This window comes from Salmo salar, chromosome ssa06 (genome assembly GCF_905237065.1).
Source record: "Salmo salar chromosome ssa06, Ssal_v3.1, whole genome shotgun sequence".
NCBI classification, from domain to species: domain Eukaryota; kingdom Metazoa; phylum Chordata; class Actinopteri; order Salmoniformes; family Salmonidae; genus Salmo; species Salmo salar.
Window position 1 is genome coordinate 31,700,889 of NC_059447.1, and position 27,914 is coordinate 31,728,802.

Sequence of the window (27,914 nt, forward strand, 5' to 3'; positions counted from 1 at the left end):
TGTTCAAAACAACTGGAAACTCGGAACTCTTCGACTTCAGTGAGTTCAAGACTACTGGGAAAAAACGAGCTCCGTCTGAGAAAAAAACGTTTTTCCAGGTTCCAAGTTCTCTTGAAACCACCATTATAGCAATCTGATGCCGACGGCACAGTATATTACGTTGCACGCAACCATTGGTTGTTGAATGCAACGTCTGAGCAGGGGAACGCGACCGAAATTACGCTCAGCTTTATAGCCTGCGTTTACGCTAGCAGGTTTATACGATTGTGTTTAGTGGAAGCGCGGTGAGATGATCTACAGTGCGCGCGGGACTACACTTTGACCTACACACCAGTTGGCATCTGCAGCAAGAAGGACAATTTTGCATGTACACATAAAAATACTATTTATTACATCTGCAGAAAACATAACAATTGTCAAGTGAACGTTAAATAATTCTACCATCATGGAACTTGACGCGTCTATCATTCTCCCTGCGCTCTTCTTTACCATTCTTGCTGTTCTCTTGGCAGCCAAATTCATCCCCAAAAAACAAGAGGAGAAGAAGAAGAGGGTTAAAGTAGGCAACGGAGACGACATTCTTCCTTCCAGAGCATTGGCACCAGCAGTAGCAGTAGTGGAAGTACCAAAAGTGGAGATACCACCACCGGTGATAGTACCAAAAGTGGAGATACCACCACCGGTGATAGTACCAAAAGTGGAGATACCACCACCGGTGATAGTACCAAAAGTGGAGGTACCCCCACAAGTGGTAGAAGCTGAAGTTATAACCGAGCCAGTAACAGTTGCCCCAGTAGTTGAAGAGATCAATGTTGTAGACGAAGAGACAGTTAAAGAGCCTGAAATTATCTCCGAGGTTCAGGTAAGATATTCTGTTTAGCTTCATTGACCTGTTATGAATAGAACATCTGGCCATAGGTAATTATTTGAGTAATTGGTTTGAAGCCTTTCCTGCCTTCCCTGTAGCTCAGTTGGTAGAGCATGGTGTTTGCAACGCCAGGGTTGTGGGTTCGATTCCCACGGGGGGCCAGCACAGGAAAAATAAATGTATGAAATGTATGCATTCACTACTGTAAGTCGCTCTGGATAAGAGCGTCTGCTAAATGACTAAAATAAAAATGTAAGATGATGAAGTGACTCTTTGGCAACTCTCCAGAACTTCATGAACTGACCACAGCCTTTGTTGCATAGTACCTGGTCTGAAAACACTGCAATTGCTCTACATTTCAATTAAAAGTATTCGAAATCAATATCGTTATAAACCAAATTTTGTGTAAAGTTGTGCCATTTACACACTGCTTAAGCACGTCATTTGCAACATCAATGCATTTATCTTGCAGGCTATTTCACATCAAATACGAATTCCACCAAAAGCTGTTGTCTCTTTTGATAATCTAACATGAAATGTGTTTATTCAGTTAATACATCCTTACATTTCAAGCTGGATTTAAAATGAGCCCAGCTTGTATTGTCACAGAAGGGAAAATGACAATGAAAAACCATCTGTGTCTCCAAGGCTGTTAATACAATACTTGATTTATAATGCCCATTTAGCTAATGACTGTGTTATGTGCATTCCAGAGCTAATGCTCTAAAGCGCACAATAAGCAGAACTGAATGTACCTTGTCTCCCAAGGGCACTCAGCATTTTGACCCCCATACCTGCCCCCGTGTATGCTATAGTGCAACTGACCTTTTCCATCACACAGAATGTGCCCACTGCTGCTGTCACCTGACACACACGTCACAGAGTATACATTGGAGACACCCTCTACGTTTGGTCCCAAACATACAGTATTTTCTATATTTAACTACCGTGAGGTCAAAAGTATTTGGACAGTGACACATGTTTTGTTGTTTTGGCTCTATACTCTAGCACTTTGGATTTTAAGTGATACAATGTAAATGAGGTTAAAATGCAGTCTGTCATCTTTCATTTGAGGGTATTTTAATCCATATGGGGTAAACCGTTTAGAAATTACAGCATGTTTTGTACATAGTCTCCCCATTTTAGGGAACCAAAAGTATCTGGACATTAAAGTAGTCAAAAATGTAGTATTTGCTTCCATATTCCTAGCACACAATAACCACATCAAACCCGTGACTCTACAAACTTGTTGGATGCATTTTCAGTTTGTTTTGGTTGTGTTTCAGATTATTTTGTGCCCAATAGAAATTAATGGTGAATTAATACTGAATGAATCATGAATAATGATGAATGAGAAAGTAACAGAGGCACAAAAATAATGCCCCAAGACATGCTAGCCTCTCACTTTCTCACTCATTATTATTCATGATTAGTTTATGATTATCAGTAATCATGGGAGCATCCACATTAATGTAGAAGTGTTCAGAAACATATTATATTCTTATTTACAATAAATATGACTCCAAAATGACACAATACATTATTTACCATTAGTTTCTATTTTACAGCTTCTTCTGTAATATTTATCTTTATGGTCCACTTTGTTAGACTGACTTTATCACTATGTTAGTGGCACGGTGCCATCTAAGTTGAGGTAGTTTGTGTGTACATTACCACCTGCCGTGCATTTTGCCGCGGCTCACATGCTAGTCGGAACTCAGACATTTCGGACTTCTTAACTGGTTGAACGTGGCACGTGGATAACTACAACCAGTTAGCAAGTGGGACATTTCTGAGTTTCCTAGTTAGGGCTAACACGTGAACGCAGCATTACTGTCTGAGCTTTACTATTAGGTTTATTTTTTACAGTTGCATTTAAAGTGCACATTTAAGAGTGCTCTCTCTCTCTCTCTCTCTCTCTCTCTCTCTTCCCTCAAGGTGAAACAATCAATCAATCCAATTTATTTATAAAGCCCTTTTTATATCAGCAGATGTCACAAAGTGCTTATACAGAAACCCAGCCCATACAGCCTTCTCTGTTATGAGAGACATAACTTCTCTCCGTTGCCTGCTATATGGGACCCAGCCAAGTTGTGCTGCTGCAGCCCTGGGGCAGGGGGGAGCTCACTGGCGAGTCGACATGCAGTACGAATGGCATGGCACCTCGTGTGGCTGGCTTTCTGAGGGGCTAGATTAGAATAACATGGTGTCTGTTTTATCTCTCCACTTTTATCACCATCAGCATTCACATCAATGATCTGGGGCTGGGCTCTCATTTACCACATTAGAAAACCACCATGCACTGCTCTGCTCTGCACACGTTTGAAGTCTAATATTATCTACAGTAACATGTGTGTGTATGTTTTACCGGTTTCACATCATTGATCTGGCCTCTCATTTACCATGTTGGTAGCTAACCTGCACTACTCTACTCTGCACAAATGTAATACAATTGAAGTGGAGTAACATCTTGATAGATCCATAGGTGGTATGCAATACAATATGTACTGTAACTGCATAGTATGCATAACCGTTGTCAGCAGCAGTGCAAACTGCATATTTACATTCTAACTGGAGGTTAAAAATCTATAATCACTAAACCTTTGCTCTGCGACGAGGCTACATCTTGGAGCTGTGGAATTTGGGGCTCCTTCCTGTGCTGCTTGTTTTGCTGAAAGTGTTCCCTTATCATTACCCCACCCTCTCTCCTCTCCTCTCCTTCATTACCTCTGTCTGCTCGTGTTTGTCCTGTATGTCTGTGTGTGCTTAGCAGCAGAGGCATGCTCTGTGTCACGTCCATAGTCTTCCCTTCTGTTTGAACTTCACATTTCTGTTCCTTAATCTTCTCTCACTATCATTCTCCTGTGTTGTTTTGGGTGTGGGGGTCAGTGTAAGATGCTCATAAATCTGTGTTACTGTCCTGGACACACACCCTTCTCAAACCCTATAGACTAGTATAGACCCTACAGAGCAGCCACTATAGAGCAGCCACTGACAAATGTAAAGAGAAACATTAAGATCAGAAGCCAACCCACAGTCATTCTTCCATATCCTCACTATACTCCATCAACAGTATTGAACAGTACTTTCTCCATCAAATTTTCAATGACACATTCCCAAGACAGAGGGTAACAAACAAGAAAAGAGTATTGAATATTCAGCAGTCTTTTTTTGCTTGTTATGGGTCGGGTCTGCAAACCTTTTTAACTGTACCCTACACCTATAGTAGTCTGTGAATATGCCACATGCTATCGTGGCCCCGTCAAAACCAGAAAGGAAACAATCTCCACTAAAGCCCATTATTCCATACTCAAGCTGTAGCAGCGTTGTAACATTGTGTGAGTGTGTGTGTGTGTGTGTGTGCGCACGTGTTGTGGAGGAGCACACGGTATAACATACATACATGTACACATACACGTCAGCCTATAGTGACCAATCAGGGGCCATGACTTATTAACTCCCAGTATCCAGGCCTTGTCAAGTCAATGTCTGCATTGTGTTCTGAGATTAAGACTGCCCCCTTCTCTCCTCAATGCTGCCCACTTAACTATCTGGTGATATATGCACTCTATAGATGTGCGTATGTGTCAGGGTTGGCCTTAAGGTAGTGTAACCAATGTGAAATGGCTAGCTAGTTAGCGGGGTGCACGCTAATAGTGTTTCAATCGGTGACATCACTCGCTCTGAGACCTTGAAATAGTTGTTCCCCTTGCCCTGCAAGGGCCGCGGCTTTTGTGGCGCGATGGGTAACGATGCTTCGTGGGAGTCAGTTGTTGATGTGTGCAGAGGGTCCCTGGTTCGAGCCCAGGTAGGGGCGAGGAGAGGGATGGAAGCTATACTGTTACAGTAGCAAAGATACTGTCGTATGCTTCTGGCTGAGATTGATGTAAAACAGCATTCTTGTTTTACATGTTCCAATGGCTGCGACACTCCACACCCTGCCCCCATACCCATCCTTTCTTGTTGTACCGTCAGAAAGAGTTAAGCTAGCGTTCTATGCCTCAGGCTTGAATGTAACCATGTTAATCAAGTGTTGTATTTGCTCACCTCTTTTAGCGATACATCTTCCATGAATTACTGTATCAGGGAGGAACAACACAAATGTTGATTGTGTCTTTTCACAAGTGTGACTTTTTTGCTTTATTTATATATGTAAAACACTCAAGAAATTGTTTGCACCTCTCTGCACCTTCCATTCTAACCTCTTCCATCGTGTTGAAACACACTATACATGGGAATGTGTCTGGGCCTGCTAGCTAACTCACTGCTCACGCTGAGGAGGCAAAGATACACACAGGCAACAGCTGGAGCCAGCTGTTCTTTTGTCAGATGCAACATGGAGGACACTGTTATCCAGAAGTAGTTTGCTGCCTGTCGAAGGCTGTTAACGTGTTTTTATACAGGCAAAACATTCTTAGTATATAAGGGCCAATGTATGGTACCCTTTGAGTGCTCATTGGGTAAATCCAATGTTTGTCAGTTGTCCCATGAGGGTAGTTCATAAGTAAATCTGAGTTATCTTAAGACAGTACACAGTGGGAGTTATGTGTATAGTACACAGACTACAAGAGGAGACTAGGGAGTGTTTCTCAGAACAGTCCTCAGCTCTCTGCTCTCTTGTGTGTTCGTCAGACTCCTAACAGTAGCCTGTGATGGAATCTGCAGGGCTGCTTACTCATTGGTCAAGCTCTCCGCTGACCTACCTCTCTTGGTATTTCCCCTCGTTTCTCTGCCTACCTACCTCTGCATGCACGCTGGAGCTACAGTCTGCTCTGGTCCCTGTTGTCCTTCCCTTTCCCAGCTGGACTTCAGACCCAGATCCAGGCAGGCACCCATCCCCATGAGAAGACAATGCCATGGCTTCACATCACATTACAACCACTAATTCCCCTCTGTAACACGGGCATTGGCCCATGACAAGAAGTTGGCAGTTGGCACTGACACTGTAGTGGGCACTGACTCCCTCTCTCCCCAGCTTGACTCACCATAGAGCTGAAACTCTGGTGTCTTTTCTGGCCATGTTGGGCCCTGCGCTGTGCACTAGACAAGTCAACACAGAGGAATGGAGGAGGTCTGCCCAGTGCCGGAGTGAGAGGGGGAGAGAGGAAGCATGAGGGAGTAATTTCCATTCTTAAAAGGTTAGCCAATCCCCCAGTGAAAAGCTAAGAAACAGCAGCTCTTTGTAAGTTCATTGGCCAGGCCTGCACAGGCCTCTTGGCAGGTAGTTCCTCTTAAAAGCTACCGTCAACTGCAGTGCTGTATACTGTATGTCTAAACAGTACAGTACATGCTTTCTATACAGTGTTGGTATGTATGGAGGAAGTCATGGTGGGTTGAGCTGTTTCCTATAGAAGTGTTGCTGCTCTGGATCTGTGTATTGTTCTGCCAAAACAACAGATAAACTGTATCATGTGATTCACTCTTTTGATTGCCGTCATGTGGCCTGAATCATTGAGGATGTTCTTACTTAATAAAAGTCAGCTGTTTCGGATAACAGAACAAGGGCAAAACTATTGTATAATTTTAGTAATAATCAAACATATTCCAAGTCAATCATTATTCGTGAGAATCAACATTTGGACTCAATTCAGAGCCAATGACATGCTGAAATGAAACCTCACCCCTGGTCTCCAGTCCAGTGGTGATGTCATTGATGGCACAATGGTGTAGGATCTCATTCCTGCAGGCCTCCACAGCACACTGTGACCATTGACTGCCAGGACACAAAGCTGTGTGTGTTTGTGCCTGTTAACAACACCTCTATTAGCAACACCCTATGGCTAGCTCTGCACTTGAGAGTTCTGAACACTAATTGGCTTCATGCTACCCCACCGAATGTTCCTCGCTGTATAGCTCCACACACTGTCGAGGTATGTCTGTCGTTGTTTCATTCATTGGTAATATCAGCCACCGATAAGGCAGTGGCTTTGGGGGAACAATGTGTCTGTGTGTACGCAGAGACACAGAGCAGGGGTGGGAGGTTGCTGAGACAACAGGACACTATTCCACCCCAGATGCCTTGGCCCATTGCCCTGAGCCTCTTTTCAGGGGATTGTCTGATGGACTGCAACAACATGACACAAACAGCCTGGTACCCCCTGGTCATATCAATGGAGGAAGAGAAGAGAACTGGCATGGACAATGTAAAGGAGCGGGTACAATACACCCAAGGGGCTTCAGCTGAATTCTCAGCTGCTGCAGTCTTGATGTGGACAGTAAATACACAAAGTTCATCCCGCTACATCAGAGGTGTAGTATCAACACCACCCTTGCCCACCACCCACTCAAGGGGCGCGGTAGCACTATAAGTTCCCTGGGGCAGCTAGAATTTCACTTGGCGGGCCAAGGGCCCTACCCCAACAACTCTTAAGAGGTTCTCCAGTGAGACCAATGCAGTTTATCACTCTTCTGTTTATTATTGCTATGAAGGTAGCCACGTTATTCAGTATCCAATTGCAGAGAGGTATCATTCTCTTCTGCCTCCTATGCACGGACCACTGTCAATGTTGCAGATGCCAGGTATCAGGTGTACACAGCTATGCAGCTGTCTATTTACCACCACAAACCGATGCTGGCAGTAAGACCACACTCACCGAGCTGTATAGGGCCATAAACAAACAAGAAAATGCACATCCAGAGGTCGGCGTTTCTCGTGGCCGGTGATTTTAATGTAGGGAAACTGAAATCCATTTAATTTTTATTTTTTTGCATGTCACCTGTGCAACTAGAGGCGGCAAACCTCTTGATCAGAAACACATACAAGGCCCTCCCTCACCCTCCCTTTGGCAAATCAGATCATGACTCTATCCTCCTGCTTAGAAACAAAAACTAAAATAGCAAGTACTAGTGACGCGCTCAATACGAAGGTGGTCCGATGAAGCAGATGCTAAGCTACAGGACTGTTTTGCTAGCACATACTGGAATATATTCCAGGATTCATCCGATGGCATTGAGAAGTTTACAACATGAGTCACTGGCTTCATAATAAGTGCATCGACGGCTTCGTCCCCACAGTGATCGTATGTGCATACCCCAAACAGAAGCCATGGATTACAGGCAACATCCGCACTGAGCTAAGGGTAGAGCTGCCGCTTTCAAGGAGCGGAACACTAATCTGGACACATAGGAAATCCCGCTACGACCTCCGATGAGCCATCAAACAGGCAAAGCATCAATACAGGACTAAGATCAAATACTACTACGCCGACTCTGACGCTCAATGGATGTGGCAGGGCTTGCCAACTATTACAGATTACAAAGGGAAACTCAGCTGTGAGCTGCCCAGCGACGCAAGCCTACCAGACAAGCTTAAATGCCTTCTATTCTCACTTCGAGGAAAGCAACACTGAACCATGCATGAGAGCATCAGCTGTACCGGACAACTGTGTGATCTCGCTCTCCGTAGACGATGTAAGACCATTAAACAGGATAACATTTACAAGGCCGATGGGCCAGACGAAATACCAGAACGAGTACTCAGAGCATGCGCCTCAGGAGGCTGAAAAGATTTGACATGGACCCTCGGATCCTCAAAAAGTTCTACAACTGCACCATTGAGAGCATCTTGACTGGCTGCATCACCGCTTGGTACGAAAACTGCAAGGTGGTGAGTATGGCCCAGTACATCACTGGGGCCAAGCTCCCCGCCATCCAGGACCTCTATACCAGGTGGTGTCAGAGGAAGGCCCATAAAATTGTCAAAGACTCCAGTCACCCAAGCCATAGACTGTTCTGTCTGCTACCACACAGCAAGCGGTACCAGTTCACCAAGTCTGGAAGAAAAGGGACCCTGAAGAGCTTATACCTCTAAGCCATAAGACTGCTAAACAAGACTGCTGAATAGCTAATCAAATGCACTGGCTCTATGCACGCACTGGACTCCACCCATACACACACACACTGACACCGCACACACACATACACACTACATACGCCCACCCAAACATAACACGTGCACACATGCATACTGAGGCCACACACACACACACACACACACACACACACACACACACACACACACACACACACACACACACACACACACACACACACTTTCACACTTACCACATACACTGCTGCTACTGTCTATCTACCCTGTTGCCTAGTCACTGAACCTCTATCTATATGAACATAGCTGCCTCAATTTCCTCATACCTCTGCACATCGACTCGGTACTGGTACTCCCTGTATATAGCCATGTTATTGTTACTCATTATTGTTATCAACTGTGTATTTTATTCCTTGTGTCACCATTTCTAAGTAAGATTTTCACTGTTAGTCTACACCTGTTGTTTGCGAAGCATGTGACAAATACAATTTGATTTGATGTGCTCATGCTGTGAGGTCATGGCCCATAAACGCTAAGAAGAAAAGGTTCTACCTGGAACCAAAAAGGGTTCTCCTATGGGGACAGCCGAAGAACCCTTTTGGAACCCTTTTTTCTAAGAGTGTACTGACCCAAAATGGCTGAGTGCATGTCAGTGGATGCCACATTTACAGCATGAGGTCAGAGGTCAATGTCACTATATGAGCTGAGTGAGGGGTTAATTGGACAGGCAGTTGTAACAGGGCTCTAAATCCTCTACAAGCCATCCTACAGCTCTTGGACTACGTTTGGTTTCTGGGTGGTACAGACACCGTTAGAAAAATGAAAGTTACTTGAGGAGCCTAAGAGATGATGACTGATGCAGAATGGAATAATGACCTCATACACTTCTACTAGAGAGAGCTCTCTGACCAAATTAGGAGATGTAAAAATTGAGTATTGGTGAGGATGTTGAATCTTAGACTTACAAAATGTGAGCAATGCATCATCTCATTCTAAAGCAGTGGTATTCAAGGTCAGGGGAACTACAGTGGGGTTTTTGTGGAAATGTATTTATTGGTTTATTTTCATTTTGATAAGAGATCAAAATGCAATGAATGGAAGTTTATTTGTTGATATAAAATCTACATTTAATGATTTTAAGATTGTGTCATTAGATTTGTGGTAAGGTGGGGTCGCGAGAAATTCTGGGCCAAAAAATGTGGTCCCCGCTGAAAAGGTTTGAATACCATTGCTCTAAAGGGATTCTATAGACCTACATTCAGCCCTATTATGACCCTGAATAAGATAGCTTTTGTGAATGTGTGAGTTGGGTCCTATGCATGGAGTATTTTGGTGTTTAATAGCTGAGGAATTCAGTGGCAGAGGGGAAGAGGCTGTTGGTGGGTAGGTCTGCTAAATGGATTCCATTCCAGTGGTTGGGTGTGAGTAGTCTAAAGAGGGCTGCTCAGGGGTTAGGCTATGAGACACAGTTGGGCCTGGTAGAATCCATGCCCCTGGCCTGCTCTGTCTACTACCATTTGTTACTGTGGTGGGTTAGTCAACATGTCCATCGTCATAAAGTCTGCTCCAAGAGGAGGGGTAGGGTTGTGACACAGGTGGCCATGAGCTTCCTCTGCTAAATTTAATATACACTTTATAGTCATGTGGCCAATTTATATAGACACAAATATGAACAGCCACAGGCAGAAATGTCAACAAAACATTTAATATTTTGATTAAATCACCTTCAGCTTCTTTCCTTCACTTTGGTCTCCTACATTTGGAGAATTTAAAACTACTTTAGAGCTGGACTTTACTGTAAATGAGCACCCTACTTATACTCTTATTTCTAGGCTTTAGCCATTGTTACTCTGATCAGAGATGACAGGAGGCCTCAAGCCCTGAGCACACTGTGTCCCCATATGTGACCTCGCTGTCTCTCTGTGTCCTCACTGTGAGATTAGTTCTCCCAAGTATCAGACACCAAAAGCATTAAAATATATTTTTGGTGCATTGTGTGCATGTGTATGTGTGTGCGTTCCTGCAAATCCAGTTCTGTCAGGGCTAGGGAAAGTTCTGGAGAGGGAGGGAAGGAGATGGATTGAAGGGGGGTTTATTTGTGCCTGTGTCATTGGCAGGCGGCATACAGAGAGGACACAGCCACTAAACAAGAACCTGAGAGAGAGCTGCAAATGACAGCTGTCACTCATAGAAGAACCATTACAATGTGTCAAGAGGTTATCATGTCCACAGGGCTCAGCAGTTGAGTCAGCAATTTGTAGAGGTTTGCACAAAATATGCAGGTTTTACATTTCAGCATGTGAAGGATGATATTCTGGGTTATGTCCCTCCAGCACCAATTTCAGAGCAGAAAAAAGCGTTTCTACTTTTTTTTTTATATACTTTGTTTTTATTGTAGGAACACAAAGAAAGTACAAAGAAAGTACAAATAAAAGAACAAAAAAGATCTGGCAGTTATAGTGCACGTCATACCTTCATCATATTAGTTACATTGACATCTTTGAATTAGACCTTTTCCAAGTACGAAACCCATTCTTCCCAGTATTCCTGACCTCTCTCCTCTTGTGTTCTTAAAGCAAAGGTCATACACTCCATGTGGTGTATTTCTTTTACAATGTCTATCCATTGTGTCACTGTGGGAGGGTCTTTTTGTTGCCATTTCCTAGTGACAGCCTTTTTACTGGCTGCCAGTAGGACCTTCAAGAGGTACTTTTCTCTATTGTGTAAGTTATCAGGTATTTCACCCAAGTACAAAGGAATTAATGTTTGTTCTATGTCAAATCCCATTATTTTTCCAATGTTAGATCTTATTTCTCCCCAGTAGGTTTAGATTGCGGGGCAAGTCCAAAAGATATGAGAGTGATCCACCCTCGATAGGCTGCAATCTCCAACAAGGATGTAGGGAGCCAGTCTGTTTTGATTTCAGTTTAGGTGTTATGAAGAAACGTACAACATTCTTCCAACAGAATTCTCTCCATGACCTTGAGCTGGTGGAGCTTTGTTGAGACTCTAATATGTTCAACCATGTTTCATCAGTTATTTCAATGTTAAGTTCCTCCTCTCATTTCTTTTTAATATAGTTTGTAGAATGTTTCTTTGAGGATTGAATACCCAAGTAGAGATGTGACCGTTTTTTTTGTTACTCCCCAAGTTGTATGCATTAGTGAATACTTGGATTAATTTTGGAGGTGCTCGAGTGTCAGTCACTTTTATCTTCCTTCAGAAATAGTGTCGAACTTGTAGGTATCTGTAAAAATCTTGTTTATCCAAGCCATGTTTTTTACTTAGGTCCTGGAAGTTATCTAGGTCCCCATTCCTTATAATTGTACTGAATGATGTGATGCCTTTCTGCGTCCATTGTTTAAATCTGCTGTCCTGAGTTGCAGGGATGAAGCTGGGGTCGTATGCTGGCCAACTCAGCAGTTTGATCTCTCTGTCTAATTTATTTTGCTTAACTACCCTAAACCATGTCTCCAGAGAGAAATGAATCCACTGATTTTGTCTACTGTATATTTCTATTACCATGTCCATATTTCCCAAAACTGACTGTATGGGTGTCTCTGTTAAAGTAGTCCCAATGTCTTTCCATTTGGATTCGTATTCTGAATTGCACCAACACACCAGAGGTCTCAATTGGGCTGACACATAATAATCTTTTAGGTATGATAAGGCCATACCCCCACAGTTGTTTGGTAATTGTAATGTTGTATATCTAATTCTTGGTCTCTTACTGTTCCAGATAAACCTTGATATCCGTTTATCCCATTCTCTAAACTATTTAGGTGGGATTTCTATGGGCTGTGATTGGAATAAATACAGTAACCTCGGCAGGATGTTCATTTTGATTGTTTCAATTCTACTACTAAGATCTAAGGGAAGTGAATTCCACCTGTCTAGGTCATCATTTATATTCTTGTTGATGTGATCGTAATTCATGCTATAAAATTTGGGTGTATCTTTTGGTAGATACAGTGGGGGGAAAAAGTATTTGATCCCCTGCTGATTTTGTACGTTTGCCCATTGATAAAGAAAGGATCAGTCTATAGTTTTAATGGTAGGTTTATTTGAACAGTGAGAGACAGAATAACAACAAAAATATCCAGAAAAACGCATGTCAAAAATGTTATAAATTGATTTGCATTTTAATGAGGGAAATAAGTATTTGACCCCCTCTCAGAAAGATTTCTGGCTCCCAGGTGTCTTTTATACAGGTAACGAGCTGAGATTAGGAGCACACTCTTAAATGGAGTGCTCCTAACCGCAGCTTGTTACCTGTAAAAAAGACACCTGTCCACAGAAGCAATCAATCAGATTCCAAACTCTCCACCATGGCCAAGACTAAAGAGCTCTCCAAGGATGTCAGGGACCAGATTGTAGACCTATACAAGGCTGTAATGGGCTTCAAGACCATCACCAAGCAGCTTGGTGAGAAGTTGACAACATTTGGTGTGATTATTCGCAAATGGAAGAAACACAAAAGAACTGTCAATATCCCTCGGCCTGGGGCTCCATGCAAGATCTCACCTCGTGGGGTTGCAATGATCATGAGAACGGTGAGGAATCAGCACAGAACTACATGGGAGGATCTTGTCAATGATCTCAAGGCAGCTGGGACCATAGTCACCAAGAAAACAATTGGTAACACACTACGCCGTGAAGGACTGAAATCCTGCAGCGCCCGCAAGGTCCACCTGCTCAAGAATACATATACATGCCCGTCTGAAGTTTGCCAATGAACATCTGAATGATTCAGAGGACAACTGGGTGAAAGTGTTGTGGTCAGATGAGACCAAAATGGAGCTCTTTGGCATCAACTCAACTCGCCGTGTTTGGAGGAGGAATGCTGCCTATGACCCCAAGAACACCATCTCCACCGTCAAACATGGAGGTGGATACATTATGCTTTGGGGGTGTTTTTCCTGCTAAGGGGACAGGACAACTTCACCGCATCAAAGGGACGATGGACGGGGCCATATACCATCAAATCTTGGGTGAGAACATCCTTCCCTCAGCCAGGGCATTGAAAATGGGTCGTGGATGGGTATTCCAGCATGACAATGACCCAAAACACACGGCCAAGGCAACAAAGGAGTGGCTCAAGAAGAAGCACATTAAGGTCCTGGAGTGGCCTAGCCAGTCCCCAGACCTTAATCCCATAGAAAATCTGTGGAGGGAGCTGAAGGTTCGAGTTGCCAAACGTCAGCCTCAAAACCTTAATGACTTGGAGAAGATCTGCAAAGAGGAGTGGGACAAAATCCCTCCTGAGATGTGTGCAAACCTGGTGGCCAACTACAAGAAACGTCTGACCTCTGTGATTGCCAACAAGGGTTTTGCCACCAAGTATTAAGTCATGTTTTGCAGAGGGGTCAAATACTTATTTCCCTCATTAAAATGCAAATAATTTTATAAAATTTGACATGCGTTTTCTGGATTTTTTGTTGTTATTCTGTCTCTCACTGTTCAAATAAACCTACCATTAAAATTATAGACTGATAATTTCTTTGTAAGTGGGCAAACGTACAAAATCAGCAGGGGATCAAATACTTTTTTCCCCCACTGTATACTCCAAGATATTTAATGGATGAAGAAGTCCAGTGGAAGTTATACCTACTCTTCAGCTCTTCCTGTGGGGTATAATTATATACTAGGGCTTGGGTCTTGTGTACGTTAAGCACATACCCTGAATATGTTCCAAATGTTTGTAAAACATGCATCAATCTAGGTACACTTGAGCCTGGGTCTTTAAGGAATAACAGAACGTCATCAGCATACATGCATATCTTATGTTCACTGCCTCTTATTGTTATTCCCTCAAAGGTTGGGTCCTGTCTTATTGCCTGTGCTAATGGTTCGAGGTACAAGGAGAAGAGCGTGGGTGAAATATTACAGCCTTGTCTTGCCTCTCGCTCTAATTTTGTCGTTCGTGACAAATCTCCATTTATCTTTATTCTAGCGGTCGGACATGAATACAGTGTTTTGATGCACTGTATCACTTCTTTTTGAAACCAAATCTTTCCATAACTTGGAATAGGTAATCCCATCCCACTGAATCAAATGCTTTTTCTGCATCTAGACTGATTAATATTGCACTTGTCTTATTCTGAGTAATGTGGTCCATGACATGTAGTGTTCTTCTATTGTCCTGTGTCTGCCTATTTTGTATGAAACCAGTTTGATCTCCGTCAATCAATTCTGGGATTATGTTCTCCATTCTTTTGGCTATTATTGATGCATATAGTTTATAATCCGTGTTAAGAATTGCGATAGCTCTATATGAACTGCATTCCTTCTTAGCTTTACCCTCTTTTGGGATTACAGATATGATGGCCTCTCTCCATGACGGTGGGAGACCCCCCTCCCGCAGAGTCCAGTTAAAACAGGCCTTAAGTAGAGGTGTTAGTTGTTCTCTGAAGGTCTTGAACCATTCTGAAGGGAAGCCATCAGTGCCTGGAGACTTGTTTACTTTTAGTTGAGATATTGCTTAATTAATTTCTTCGGTGGATATTTCTGAAGTTAGTCTATCATTTTGCTCTGTCCCAGTTGAGGGGAGATCAAGTGAGTTAAAAAAATGCTCTATTGTCTGTGCATCTGCCTTCTCTGGTTGCTTGTACTGATTTGTGTAATATGATTCAAATGCATTCTCTATTTCATCTAATTTGCATGTGATCTTCTTTGTTTTGGGGTCTTTTATTATGAAAATGGTATTCTGTGCTTGTTGTTTCCTCAGTCTCCAGGCTAGTAATTTGGTTGCCTTTGAGCCTGCTTCATAATATCGTTGTTTCAGGAACCTGAGCTTTTTCTCTACTTCTTCTCTATAAATCTAGTCAATTTCCTGTTTTACCTTTTGAATCTCTCGTAATATAAGAGGGTCTTTGTATTGACTATGAGTTCGTTCTAAGTTTCTTAGTGTTTCCTGTAATTTCTGCAGTTTGTGTTTTAATATTTTTCTTACCTTTTCTACTTTTTATAGAATGTGGGATGCGATACTGTTTAAGTATATGGATATATTTCCCCACCATAGACCTACTCCTTATAGACTGGGGCAATTTGGATACAATGGGGGTGTCCTATTGCTGTCTTTAGTGACAATTTGACAGACACTCCCTCTGTATTTTTGCATGAGTTCTGTTCAGTGGTTCTATTCTTGGCAGTTTCCCAAAGTCAGTACTGGTTGAGCTGATGAGTTCTCATATACAATCACTGGGCTCAGTCATCTCTGTCTTATATTCCCCAGGAGGCTATGCATGACAAACAACACTCATCAGTTCTTATTGTTATTACCGTGAGCAGTTGGTTTCACTAATGTAATTGTCTCAGGTACTATAGAAACAAGTCTAGCCTAAAGCTCTGCTATATTTAGAACCTAGGACTGCGAGGTTGGGAATACAACACAATTCCCTATTAACCTCCATTAGCCGCTACACTGACCATTGAAGGCCATTGGAAAACAAAGTCATGTTCGTGGTCAGATTTGTTTTGCTCAATATTAATCACAATTCCATTGTTTTAAACAGCATTTCAGGTGTACAGTAAATTATATCTGTTATACACTTTGTCCTTGCAGGCTGTGCCAGAGCCCGTGCCAGAGCCCGTGGTTGAGCCAGAACCCGTGCCTGAGCCCATCCCTGAACCAGAGCCCACCCCAGTCGTTGTTGAGGAGCCCATCCTTGAGCTCATCGCCGAACCTGAACCTGTATCTGTGGTGAAGGAGGTCCCAGTCAGAGAGCCCACCCCTGAGCCAGCGAGGGAACCCAACCCCAAGCCAGCGAGGGAACCCATCCCTGAGCCCATCTTCGTGCCAGAGCCAGAGGACCTTGAGAGCATCGGTAGTATGTTTTAATAGTTTTTTGGTGTTCGCTAATTGTCAGCTGTCAGTCGTCCGAAAGCAGATCAAGTTTGACTCCCTGAATGGATTGACTTTAGCAGTGACTAACTGCATCAAACCAACCTCAAAGGGCCCTAATGCATTAGCCAGCATTAACCGGATGCACATCACTGCATACCCAGCAAATCCTCATTTAAACTGGATCTGGGGTGGCTAGCAGATACACTGGCTTGAGTATACTCTGTGGGGGTAGATCCGTCACTGACACATCCCCTTACAGTCTTGAGACTTGCCCTCCTTTCACTGGAACTGAGTTGTGCATTCAAACCAGCCACCATTTTGTCTTTCAGTCAGGTCTTTTCTGATCCCTCGAGGCCCCAGGTCTCCATTGAGGCAGGTCTCATTGTCGCAGATTACAGTAAGTGTTTCCAGGTGAGAGGTCAGGCCTCCCTGGAATACTGTACAATACAACCACACAGCCACACAAACACAAGAGCTTTGTGCCTACATGGCCTTTTATACTGTCACATATATATCTGACTAGGTTTCGGTTGGACGCCTCCTTTTGTTATTTGTAGACTGCAAATTGACCGCAAAAAGCCCAAACGAATACTGTATCATATTTGACTAAAACATAATAACATAGTATACGATCACATAACTGTATATCTCTCTATTATGCGTGGCAATTCTTTGGAACAGATTTTCAAAATTAAAATAACCTGGAACTGATTTGCTGTTGTTTTTACATTTTTGTAAGTCCAACAATAAAAAATTAAATATACATTTTTTTATTTTTTTGCTCAAACTTGGGTGGCCAAATAAAATCACCTGTGGGCCAAATTCTGCCAGAGGGCCACCAGTTGGGGAACCTTGCCTTACAGTATATCCTCACTGAATAGCATACTGGCCACTGCTGCTGCTAGCGGGCAATCATCACTGTACGTGTGTGCAGGGGAGATAACTCGTTTCCAGGACAAAACATATAGTAAAGCTGTCTTTTTGCATGTTGAGATGGTAAAGGGGAAAAATGTGGACTTTAAGGCCAAATTTGATCTCATGTCTCCACCTCACCAACAGTTAAATGTTGATTGACAGTGAAACATGAGTTTCATTAAGTGACATGGATGGATGATTGCTGTAGGGGAGTTTGGTTTTTAGAACAAACTGGTTAGCAAGGAATGTACATTGACTATACCAAACATTAGGAACACCTTCCTAATATTGAGTTTCACCCCAGCCCTTTTGTTTTCAGAACAGCCTCAATTTGTCAGTGCATTGACTCTACAAGGTGCCGAAAGCTTTCCACAGAGATGCTGGTCCATGTTGACTCCAATGCTTCCAACAGTTGTGTCCAGTTGGCTGGATGTCCTTTGGGTGGTGGACCATTCTTGATACACACAGGAAACTGTTGAGCGTGAAAAACCCAGCAGTGTTGCAGTGCTTGACACACCCAAACCGGTGTGCTTTGCAACTACTACCATACCCTGTTCAAAGGCACTTAAATATTTTGTTTTGCCCATTCGACCTCTGAATTTCACACATACACAATCCATGTCTCAATTGTCTCAAGGCTTAAAAATCCTTCTTTAAACTGTCTCCTCCCCTTCACCTACGCTGATTGAAGTGGATTTAAGAAGTGACATCAATAAGGGATCATACCTTGCATCTGGATTCACTTGGTCAGTCTGAAATGGAAAGAGCAGGCATTCTTAATGTTTTGTATACTCAGTGTATTTATTGCGTCATTTGAAGTTGACAGTTACCTAAGGACAGAAAATGAACATTAGTTCACCGTAATGCAGTTCCATGGAGCTGTAACTATGTGAGGTCTTAACTCTTGTCATCCTATGATCATGTTTAAGATCTCTATGTACCCTTTCAGGTGTTACATGAAACACCACATTACATCTAATTATTGAGCTTGTATCTTCTCGGTAGAATGGACTCCTTGAAAAACTGATCAGTGTCTCTTTCACTATCAGACCTGTCTATAGGATATGGCCTGGTTTGTACCACTGTCTGTATCAGTAAAGTGTATTCCTCTAAATGAGAGACAAACTGCCTCACTAAGACACGGGACTGTTGGGGTCTGGTTCCACCAATAGCACAGGGTTGTAATGTCAGTCTGTGTACTGTAAATTGAATCAGTGACGTTGGCACACATAAAAGTGAATCAGCCATCTGACTCTGAATTTAATTACAGCCAAATGGTCACTCTTGGCTCCGTTTTGACTGCACACTACTACTGTGTGTCCTTCCTGTAATCCTGATATACTGTAGCAACAACAGGACTGTAACTAACAGCCACAGAGGTCCCAGAGGACTTAGAAATCCTCCAAACATTTATCTCTGTGTGTGTGTGTGTATGCGTGCGTTCGTTTGTGTGAACATGCACGTGTGTGTACTGTATGTATGAATGATGTGTAAGTGTGTTGACCATGGTCCCTCCTGTTTTCTTTGACGTGGCATCAGCTGAGGAGGTGCACTTTACCCCAGGAATGAAGATTAGCAAGTTGGAGAAGCTGATGACCAAGGAGGAGATGGAGGAGGAGCAGAGGTGAGTGCCCCCTCTCTCTCCCTACTGCCCCCCTTCTCCTGGCATGACTAGTTTAACCTATCCTCCTACTGCACGCCAATGCAACCACCTTCTCCCCCTCTTCCTCCCTCCCCTATCCTGTCCTTGTGTGTTGACCTGGCATTTAGGTGCTATGACAACATCTCCTCTGCAGATAGGAGGGGGTTGGTCACAGAGTGGACAGTTAAACCAATAACCCACCAAAGCAGTGAGGGACGTTCCAGACTTTGTACCTGTAGCTACTAACTCCCTCAAAAGAAATGTAGACTTGAGACATCCCACTGGTCACAGACGTCAATTCAACGTCTATTCCACATTGGTTCAACGTCATTTCATTGAAATAACGTGGAAACAACGTTGATTCAACCAGTGTGTGCGGTGGGATGTTCTGTATCTTTATAGGTCACCAGATTGTAAAATAAGATTAGTGAACTTCAATGAAGAAAATTGAAGGGCACTTAAGGAAGGAGACAAAAACAACAACAAATACTGCTTGTTTTGAAGCCTAAAGGTTACTCTTAGTTTGTAATGCTAAACATCTTCCTACAGACTGTGGTGAGCTTGTGGTGGGAGGCCGGCATATGGAGCGAACAGCCTCTCTCTCTTTCTCTCTCTCACATCCTAGGGCTTGAACTTGCATAAGCAGAGGGAGGGAGGCGTTATGTGATGTAACACCTCAAGATGCCTCCTATCTTTTGGTTTAGCCAGTCCTGTTCTCTGCTAGTGGAGCAGTGCAGTGAGCCTGGGGCCCAATGCTTGCTGGGGGTTGGAATGACTTAGTGAGTGAGCGTGCAGGGAGCGGATGTGGACTCTGTTTAGGGGTGTGACAAAAAGGCAATAGCATGGATTAATAGCAACACTTACCGTTTTGGGGGGGGAGAGTGGATGTCTTAAACGCCATGTGATTGGTGGCTTGTGCCTTCTAACACAGGAATTGAATCAAGGTCTTAAAATATCTGCCAAGCTTTGCTCTGTTGGTTTGTTATGTTCCCATGGAGTTGCGAGCTGCGATAGGAGGAAGGGAGGAAAGGCATGTGGGCTCTGAGTTTCAGGAATGTTTTTCTTTGTCTTTTTTGGGGAATATGCTTCCACTGTTGTTTGAAGCCTGAGCATTGACTCATGGTTTTAAATGACCAACGATGTATTAATACATCTTTATACGATTAACTATAGTCCCATTCCAGCCCCAAACCCAGCTATATGTTACTACATCCCTGTGCCTTGTACCCTGTGCCTTTCACTTATGTGTTTACACACGAGCACAGGATGTACTTGCTCACCACACCAACCGTTGGGCCTGAATTAAACTCAACCACAATTTTGGCCTAAACTTGATTTCATAAAGCTCAGTGCAATGTTTTCCTTTTGGCACTAGGTTTTGTGTGGAAAAGATGTAAGCATGTGAAAGCTATTTGCATTGCCATAAGTGCCAAGGTTGGGGACAAAGCTGTGGTTAAGTTGTCTGTTTCCAAGCTGTGGAATTGTGTAGAGTTCTGTGCTGCTGAACATAACAGCTTTCACCCTGCCTTTATCTTTTCAGGATAGAGCTCACACCTGAATTTACCTCTCTATAAGCAACATCAACAAGCACACTGTGAGTTAGGAAGGATTATGGGTAAGGTATCATTTCACTTTAACCCCCCCAGAGCCTCTTATCCACTCCCAAGTCTCAAAAATACCACCTCACCTCCCTCTCCTTGCTCCCCTCACCCACTACCCAGGGTATGACACACTGTGTGACTGGCACTCCATCACTGGTGAAGGGCAGAGCCATATACAGTACATATGTATAGTGCCTTTGGAAAGTATTCAGACCCCTTGACTTTTTCCACATTTTATTACGTTACAGCCTTATTCTAAAATGGATTAAATAAATAAAAATACAATCTACAGACAATACCCCATAATGACAAAGCGAAAAGTGTTTTTTATTTTGTTGCCAATATATAAAAAAACAAAATACCTTATTTACATGAGTATTCAGACCCTTTGCTATGAGACTTGAAATTGAGCTCAGGTGCATCCTGTTTCCATTGATCATCCTTGAGATGTTTCTGCAACTTGATGGGAGTCCACCTCTGGTAAATTCAATTGATTGGACATGATTTGCAAAAGCACACAGCTGTCTATATAAGGTCCCACAGTTGACAGTGCATGTCAGAGCAAAACCAATTCATGAGGTCGAAGGAATTGTCTGTAGAGCTCCGAGACAGGATTGTGTCAAGACACAGATCTGGGAAAGGGTACCAAAAAATGTCTGCAGCATTGAAGGTCCCCAAGAACACAAAGGCCTCTTGTCATTCTTAAATGGAAGAAGTTTGGAACCACCAAGACTCTTCCTAGAGCTGGCAGACCAGCCAAACTGAGCAATCGGGGGAGAAGGGCCTTGGTCAGGGAGGTGACCAAGAACCCGATGGTCACTCTGACAGAGCTCTAGAGTTCCTCTGTGGAAATGGGAGAAACTTCCAGAAGGACAACCATCTGTGCAGCACTTCACCAATCAGGCCTTGGTAGAGTGGCCAGACGGAAGCCACTCCTCAGTAAAAGGCACATGACAGCCCGCTTGGAGTTTGCCAAAAGGCACCTAAAGTCTCTCTGGTCTGATGAAACCAAGATTGAACTCTTTAGCCTGAATGCCAAGCGTCACTTCCGGAGGAAACCAGGCTCCATCTCCACAGTGAAGCATGGTGGTGGCAGCATCATGCTTTGGGGATGTTTTTCAGCGGCAGGGACTAGGAGACAAGTCAGGATCGAGGCAAAGATGAACAGAGCAAAGTACAGAGAGCTCCTTGATGAAAACCTGCTCCAGAGCACTCAGGACCTCAGACTGGGGCGAAGGTTCACCTTCCAATAGAACAACGATCCTAAGCACACAACCAAGACAATGCAGGAGTGGCTTCGGGACAAATCTCTGAATGTCCTTGAGTGGCCCAGTCAGAGCCCGGACTTGAACATGATCGAACATCTCTGGAGAGACCTATAAATAGCTGTGTAGCGACGCTGCCCATCTAACATGGCAGAGCTTGAGAGGATCTGCAGAGAAGAATGGGAGAAACTCCCCAAATACTGGTGTGTCAAACTTGTAGCATCATACCCAAGAACACTCTATGCTGTAATCGCTGCCAAAGGTGCTTCAACAAAGTACTGAGTAAAGGGTTTGAATACTTAGGTAAATGTCATATTTCAGTTTTGTATTTATTATAAATTTGCTAAAATTTCTAAAAACCAGTTTTTGCTTTGTCATTATGGGGTATCATGTGTAGATTGATGAGGGGAAAAAACGATTTAATATTTTTTAGAATAAGGCAGTAACGTAACAAAATTTGGAAAAAGTCAAGGGGTCTGAATACTTTTCGAAGGCATTGTATACATGACTCTGGTGAAAGCAGTGTGTATCGATGCATTCACCCATTTACTGATTACACTAGTATGACATCACCAACAGTGTACCTTGCCACCAGGCGATTGGGCTGTAGGCTATTGTTTTTTTGTTTTTGAACGGACCTGTTAGCCACTGATAGGCTTCCACTGATGTGGTAGAGCACACATCTGGGTCTGATAGGGCACATGCTGGCAGAGCTTGCTTTATCCTTTCTATTTTACACTTTCTGTTTGATCCCTGCCAACGACCACCACCACCACTACAGTGCATTCGGAAAGTATTCAGACCACTTCCCCTTTTCCACATTTTGTTACGTTATAGCCATTCTAAAATGTATTAAATAATGTATTTTCCTCATCAGTCTACACACAGTACCCCATAATGACAAATTGAAAACAGGTTTTTAGACATTTTAGCTAATTTATAAAAAATAAAAACAGAAATACCTTATTTACAATTTAATCAATTTTAGAATAAGGCTGTAACGTAACAAAATGTGGAAAAAAAGTCAACAGGTCTGAATACTTTCCAAATGCACTGTACATCACTTCCCGAACATCCCTCCACCATCCCCCCATCTACGTCCCCCTGTGTCTTCAGACAGTCTAATATCCTGGAGCTTCAGGTTCTCTAAGGATACAGTTAATAGTTATCATATGCTGTTGTCTCACGGCCATTGAAAACAAAGGGCCCTGCGATCATGGGAAATACTGCACTGGGGCACCAATGTGGGTCATCATCAGTGCTGCAGGGGAGACTCCCCCACCACCTTCTATTGAGATTACATCTGTGAGGAATCATTCACAAAGGCACGTTCTTTACCTCTTAATGCTGGTGCCAGAGGGGAATCCATTTGGAATTGGTTGGTTGTGCGTGACACCTGCTAAACAAATGCCTGAGAGAGAATCAGTTACTCACTTACTGCACACCCAAATGGCTGCCATGATAGTACTAAAGAGTTTCATAATTTAGTGGTTGGGTGGGACTTTTATCAGGACCACTCTGATTTTAGGAGCCACCTGCAAAATGAGAACTAATCTTATGCCAACAGCTGCGCTTGTACACACTCAGGGGGCCTTGCAGAGAGCAGTTTTAAAGTTGAATTATAGCTGAGCCCTGAACCTTAGACCTTTGCTGCTATACCATTGTGCCCTCTGCAGGCGATATTGAGGTAGTAAGACACTTAAATTGGGGATTTTTGTTACTGTGTCTGTGTGAGCTGAAATGCTTTCACTATAATTGCATTTTTATTCCAGATGGTGACAGCATTTGATCAGTGTAGCCTGAAAAGGCAAATCAGGCCACTATTTGCAAGCCATGTTTATTGTCTCTACTTGACAAATAAAGATCAACATTATTATTGCATTAACGCTGACTCACTGGAATATAGGTATCTTCCCAACAAATGTTTTGCTCATAAACTGTTTATGTTCAGCCTACCAGTGTCTGTAGGTCTATCTATAATGTGTATTACTGTATGCCTGTCCTATCTCCAATTACAACATTGTTACATCTAGGGGCAACCTAGACTCAGGGATAGACGTCACACAGTAAATGTAAATTCGGGACACTCTAATTAGTATGATAGCGTGTCCCGGATTTAATTTGTAGATGTCCACAATCCATTTTGTATGATATGTTACGAAATTGCTAAACTTATGATATGTTACGAATTGCAATTTGTTGTGGCTAAGGTTAGCTAGGTGGCTAATGTTAGCTAGTCTAAAGGTTAAGGTTAGGGTTAAAGTTAGGATTAGGAATTAGATTAAAGGGTTAAGGTTAGGAGAAGGATTAGCTAACATGCAAAGTAGTTAAAAAGTACTAAGTAGTTGCTAATTAGCTAAAATGCAAGAGTTGTCCGTGCTGAGATTTGAAAACGCAACCTTTGGGTGGCTAGACATTCGCGTTATACTCCCACCCATCCACCCCAGCCAACCACCCTACTTTCGTTTTTGCCTTAACTAACCTTTTACTTGAGTGGGCTAAATCAGGGTCACACAGACTGTTTATTGGTAGTCTTAAACAAAAATACTTTGACAGCAAAGTATTTTTTTTAAATGATTTAACCTTCATTTTACAAGGCAAGTCAGTTAAGAACAAATTCTTATTTACAATGATGGCCTACCGGAGAACAGTGGGCAGAACGACAGATATTTACCGTTTCAGCTCGGGGATTTGATCCAGCAACCTTTCGGTTACTGGCACAACGCTCTAACCACTAGGCTACCTGCCGCCCCAAAATATACACCTCACACACATTGTTATGGGCTTAAAAAAGAAGACTCCTGTACCATGTCAGATATAGAGTTGAAATGTATCAAGTTTTGAGTTTGCATCCCAATATTACACTTTAAATACATCATAGAAGACTGACATATATCAAAACCGTTCGACATAGAAACACCAGATTTTCAGTTTATTAATAATGGAATTCTGAAAAATATTAATAACATTCCACCCATGAGGCCACTATTCATTTGACTGCAGGAAATGGCTACAGCATTTGCAGACTGTATGTCAGTCTTTAATGATTATCACGTTACACTGTGCGACGTCACCAAATTAAAATCTTGATATCAACCTGGCCAGATTGTACGATTTGCTTCAGTTCTGTCGTTACATTCTGCAATTTGCCTGCCGCGGTGTATTTGATCTGCGCATGTGCCAGCACCAGCAGCGCAAGCCTCACTCAATGCTTATGCGTGAGGGAAGTGAGTTCTGAATAAATACAAGTAGGCATCTTAGAAATAGTTTTCACATACAAACTTTATATGTCCGAACGTTTCATTTGATTGGCGATTTTGTGCAATTATCGAAATCCCACCAGGTAGCCAAATTTCCGATGTGTCATATAAACAAGATTATTTACAGGGAAATCATTCTTCTTGCACAGCATGTAGGCTAAACGTTTAATTCAAACTATTATATTAATCTGACTATTCACAATAGTTTTATTGTTGTGTGCATACTCAGTGGCGGCCGTCTTCTTATTGGTCAGTCACCGGGATCAGCTCATAACACCAGCCACACTACACGATAAAGGACAAAAAATGTGGACACCGCTAGAACTTTGTCGGAGCCTACGATTGCACGTAGTGGTACTTAATCTGCACTTAATCGGCAGACCTAGACTCTGTCACACTGAACGAGCCAAGACGTCCGACAATCGTTTACGACCTAAGAATTTGTCCACAACGTGGAAATTTTGTCTGGGACGGCAAAGTCGTGCCATAAAACGACTAAAATTGTACAGTCTGCAAAGGCCGTACGAAACGTAACATATCATACCAAGTGGAGTGTCCCAGATATACATTTACTATGTTACGTCTAGTCTATGCTTGTTTCAATCGTTAATTGTTCAGCTGTCACATTCACATGCCTACTGCAGCTATTAGAATGCATATGATAATCTGGTCTCTTTGTTACATTGCACTAATTAGGACATACTAACCTTTGAAATGGCATGCATCTCACACATTGCCATCTAACCTGCCTGGGAACTCTGCGGCGCTCCGGGGTGAAGTTTCTCCCAGGTGCAGGTCTAGGATCAGCTTCCCCTCTCACAACCCTAATTAGTAAGGAACATGCAAAACTGACCCAAAATCAGCATCTAGGGGCAACTTCACCATATACCAGTTGGAGGTGGTGGGGGAGGGGGGATCTGTGGTGGGGGAGGGTATTCTATGGTGGTATTTTCCGGGTGTGTTTTGATCAACCTTTGGTTAGAGCACTGTCTGCTTTAGGTTTCTTGAAACCTACTTAACCCTGATGCATGCTGAAATAACAACCCTGACAATGGTGAGTGATCTCACTCTTTTCCAAATCACGAGTTTGATATCAGTCAAATTCCAATACTACAACTACTTAACATTTCTGACTCTTAAGCTAATAACAATAACTGGCTAATAATATCAATGAAATACCTATATTTGTCAATAGATAAAACTGTACCACATTGTACTGATATATTAGTACTCTATTTTTTTCAGTGCAGCTGAGTAGGCGATGAAGAAAAGGAATGAGTCTACACCCACACCTTTCTATTCTTAACTTTGTTTTGTGAAAAGTGATCACTGAAGAAGAACCTTTGAAACCTCTGCTGAGAAGAGCGATCTCTTCTGTTGATTGATTGTCTGGCAACTTTGCTGTTGATATGGAAAATATATGTTGCTTTTTGTCCTCTCCCCTTTTCTTTCCTTCTTTCTTACTTTTGAAGGATGTGAATTAAAGGCTATTGCTCAACTCTGCCTGTGAATAGCATGCTGCATTACACCAAACACACAAGTGCCTCTGTGAGTCTTTAGTCCCCGCCCCCTTCGCTTTCTATCTGCTGTCTTACTGGTGGCATCTATCCTTTTGATTAGAGCAGGAAATATTAATTCTGGATTCTGAGACTCTGATAGTCGCAAAGGAACGTTTGAAGATAATACATCCATGCTTATTACAAAGTATGATGTGTGGGGTGTGCAAATAAAGTCCCCGAAAGAAGTAAGGTCGGGAACCACTGTTTTAGAAGAAATGGATGACCAATGCAATACCAATACAGTAAGGAAGTGTTTAAATAGCTATTATGGGTGAAGGGGTAGGGAAGTATTGTGTTGTTTTTCATTGTTTTAAAATATGAAACTGTGATTTAAAGCCAAGACAAGTGATTTGCATGCAAAGGCCCCCTCTACCCAAGTCTTGGTCTGTGTGGCCACTGTCCATTGTGAGCCAGTCCCAGACACTTTAGGTAATGTAACAAATGCCAATCAGTAACATCCGAATACCCTAATGATGGCATTCTGAATGCTGAGAGAACCATATATCTCATTCCTGTCCTGACTCTGACGAACCCTGGGGCCTTTTGTCACTTTATAAGTATGTAACCAATGCACATTGACAATGAATGGGCTTCTTTTCATATGGGACTGGAGCTCGGTTGTTAGAATGGCTAAAGTGGAATATGTGTATGACAACCCGTAGTGATTTTTGTAGAGAGATTGAAATGTTTTGTTTAAACATGATGTTTTTGTAAACTCTTGACTATTAAAAGCCAGTTTGTCTAAAACCAATGCTTGTTTAAGCCTCTTACTCATTTCCACCCAGTAATCCACCCATTTTTCCATATCAGCACATCTAATTAAAAGCAGTAAATTTGTCTCATCATTGAGTTTTGCTCACCTACTTTGTAGCACATTTTGTAGTACATTTACATACAACACAATGCTAATCCGTATGTCATGTATCGCATCTTTCTATGTAAGCCAGATAAGGTCATACATGGATTGATGATGATATCATAACTTCAAATCTCTCTATGCATACGCAATAATAGCCGTTCTCATTGCACCACTCGACATATGATTTCTGGTAACTAGTAGGGCTTTGTATGTTTAAGACGTGCCTTAGTTGACGTGCCTTTGTCAGGTAGGTGTTAACTTCAGTGGGACT

At 42.6% G+C, this 27,914-nt stretch overlaps 1 protein-coding gene across 10 annotated transcripts in view; it reads left to right on the plus strand.

Annotated features, from left to right (window-relative positions):
* Positions 1 to 215: 215 nt before the first annotated feature.
* LOC106601523 (matrix-remodeling-associated protein 7) overlaps positions 216 to 27,914 on the plus strand; it is a 30,519-nt gene continuing 2,820 nt past the window's right edge. The window contains exons 1-5 of one of the 10 annotated variants that reach the window (XM_014193765.2): positions 220 to 862; positions 16,261 to 16,525; positions 18,997 to 19,081; positions 20,640 to 20,714; positions 26,476 to 27,535. In XM_014193765.2, the coding sequence (XP_014049240.2) occupies positions 446 to 862; positions 16,261 to 16,525; positions 18,997 to 19,081; positions 20,640 to 20,673 (801 nt within the window). In that variant the 5' untranslated portion in view covers positions 220 to 445 and the 3' untranslated portion in view covers positions 20,674 to 20,714; positions 26,476 to 27,535. Of the gene's footprint in view, positions 863 to 16,260; positions 16,526 to 18,996; positions 19,082 to 20,639; positions 20,715 to 26,470; positions 27,536 to 27,914 lie in introns of those variants that run through there. The other 9 variants (XM_014193766.2, XM_045720286.1, XM_045720287.1 and 6 more) reach the window with 9 other exon arrangements.